At 39.8% G+C, this 2587-nt stretch overlaps 2 protein-coding genes across 2 annotated transcripts in view; both read left to right on the top strand.

Moving 5' to 3' along the window:
- LOC102764456 (zinc finger protein 239-like) overlaps nt 1–1282 on the top strand; it is a 4883-nt gene extending 3601 nt beyond the window's left edge. The window contains exon 3 of the mRNA XM_015565701.1: nt 4–1282. Within this exon, the coding sequence (XP_015421187.1) occupies nt 4–974 (971 nt within the window). The 3' untranslated portion in view covers nt 975–1282. The remainder of the gene's footprint in view (nt 1–3) is intronic.
- LOC102763898 (zinc finger protein 211) overlaps nt 1–2587 on the top strand; it is a 37317-nt gene that overhangs the window by 4221 nt on the left and 30509 nt on the right. The window lies entirely within an intron of this gene.

Raw genomic sequence — 2587 nt, forward strand, 5'->3', positions numbered from 1 at the left:
TCCGATATCATCAGAGAGTTCACACAGGAGAAAAGCCTTATAAATGCAGTAAATGTGGGAATTCTTTTACCACTAACAATCTCCTTCATACTCATCAGAGAGTTCACACAGGAGAAAAGCCTTATAAATGCAATGAATGTGGAAAGTCTTTTTCCCATCGTCCTGGTCTCCAATATCATCAGAGAGTTCACATAGGAGAAAAGCCTTTTCAATGCAGTGAATGTGGGAAATCTTTTACCGGGAACAGTGATCTTCGTCGTCATCAGATAGTTCATACAGGAGAAAAGCCTTATAAATGCAGTGAATGTGAAAAGTCTTTTTCCAGTCCCTCTGGTCTCCAATATCATCAGAGAGTTCACACAGGAGAAAAGCCTTTTCCATGCAGTGAATGTGGGAAATATTTTACCGGGAACAGTGATCTTCGTCGTCATCAGATAGTTCATACAGGAGAAAAGCCTTTTAAATGCAGTGAATGTGGAAAGTCTTTTTCCCGTCGCCTTGGTCTCCAATATCATCAGAGAATTCACACAGGAGAAAAGCCTTATAAATGCAGTAAATGTGGGAATTCTTTTACCACTAACAATCTCCTTCATACTCATCAGAGAGTTCACACAGGAGAAAAGCCTTATAAATGCAATGAATGTGGAAAGTCTTTTTCCCATCGTCCTGGTCTCCAATATCATCAGAGAGTTCACACAGGAGAAAAGCCTTTTCAATGCAGTGAATGTGGGAAATCTTTTACCGGGAACAGTGATCTTCGTCGTCATCAGATAGTTCATACAGGAGAAAAGCCTTTTAAATGCAGTGAATGTGGAAAGTCTTTTTCCCTTCGCCTTGCTCTCCAACATCATCAGAGAGTTCACACAGGAGAAAAGCCTTTTCCATGCAGTGAATGTGGGAAATCTTTTAAAAGTAGGAAAGGTCTTCAATATCACAGAGCTTACACTGGAGAAAGACATTATGAGTGCAATTAATGTGAGATATCTCCCAGTCTAATTTGTAAATTAGCTTTACAGAAAAGACTCCGGATGTGGTAAGGTTTTTAGATGTGTAGGAAATGTAGTTTGTTACTTAGGACTTAACAATTGTATAAGAAAGTAAGTAAAGTCTCATTAGTCTGAATTAATATCTCGTACATTTGATCACCTACATTATGTAACGTCCCCACAACTGTTTCTGCTGTTCTATTTCTTTGTTTTTATATTGGAAGTATACATATCTATGTTGTATTTTCTAACATACAGAGATGTCCTGCCATATCTCTGTCACTGCATATTTCTGTTACTGAAGGTATTTCCTCTGATCCACCTATATTTTAGCATCCTATAAAGTCCCTATAGATGGCATCAATCACCATCTCATGGGCACAAGGAAGCTAACTGTGTTGTCTAATTTGTTGAAGAAAATAGGAATATCTCATCCCTTAGTTCTTACTTGTATCTCTGCCATGAGTCGCCACATAGGACTGATTACTGTTGGTGCCAGTAAACATCATGTAGAAGATCTGTCATTTTGAAGGGCACGCTTTCCTACATGCTAATGTTGAGTTTATTTATTGAGTGCCTAAGTCATCAAGGGGAGAAATGCCAGTCTCAGGTCTCTTGTTTGTAAAATAATGAAGATTTTTTCCTAGGACTTCTTTAATGCTGGGTGTTCTATTTACTGTGTGGGTAGTTTATTAGAAGGCTGGGTCTCTCCAAGATGAGGTAAAAACTTTTACTCTCTAGTCCTCATGTGAAAATGGATGCTTTGAAACACAGAAGTCACTCAAAAGAGGTGGTAGCTGTGAGAACCTCAAGTATGTCTGGGAGCAGCGTGATTATTTTTGTTTTTAAGGGATGCTAAGACATTTGAAGAGATTCTTTCCTCCACGTGTTGCAGAGGGCCATGTGCCCTAATGTCTTCAATTCCATGGGTGATGGGCACTGGTTGGAGGACCATCGCAGTGAGGTCCTTCACTGCAGAAGTACTGACCTAATTCCATTACAGGGAATGGACTTTATGTAAAACCTGCACCCAGAACTTTTTTGAGGAAAAGACTACAGGAGCAGTCTGTACACATATCTGAGGAACTCCCGGCATGTTTGTCTTCTGTTCAGCAGTCACTGTCATTGATTATAATCAAGCGGTTTTGTGGTTTCTTGTAGCTTCTCATATATTCCCATCAAAGCCATTCGTGCTCTGGCAGCAAAATTAAGGGGAAAATAAAGTGTGTCTTTAGGCCAGAGATGTGGCTTTTGAGACCCAGTCAACATTGCAGTGGGTTTGGGTGAAAGTTCTTCATTGTTTGTTACATTTTGTGTCAGTGAGATGAGACTCGCCCAGAGGGCATAAGAATGTGGATTGGGTCATAACCTTTTTGGCTCAGTATATATAGGTCGTCATCCTGCGGACTTCAGAGTCCCAGGTTCCATTCTGGTCAAGGACATGTACCTTGGCTGTAGGTACATCCGTAGATGGAGTGTGCAGGAGACAGTTGATCCATGTTTCTAACTCTATTCCTCTCCCTTCCTCTCTGTAAAAAATAAAAAAAATATATATTTGGGGAAAAAGAATGTAGATTGAATATAGAGTTGAAAAACATGTT

Source organism: Myotis davidii, unplaced genomic scaffold, assembly GCF_000327345.1.
Source record: "Myotis davidii unplaced genomic scaffold, ASM32734v1 scaffold422, whole genome shotgun sequence".
Lineage (NCBI taxonomy): Eukaryota > Metazoa > Chordata > Mammalia > Chiroptera > Vespertilionidae > Myotis > Myotis davidii.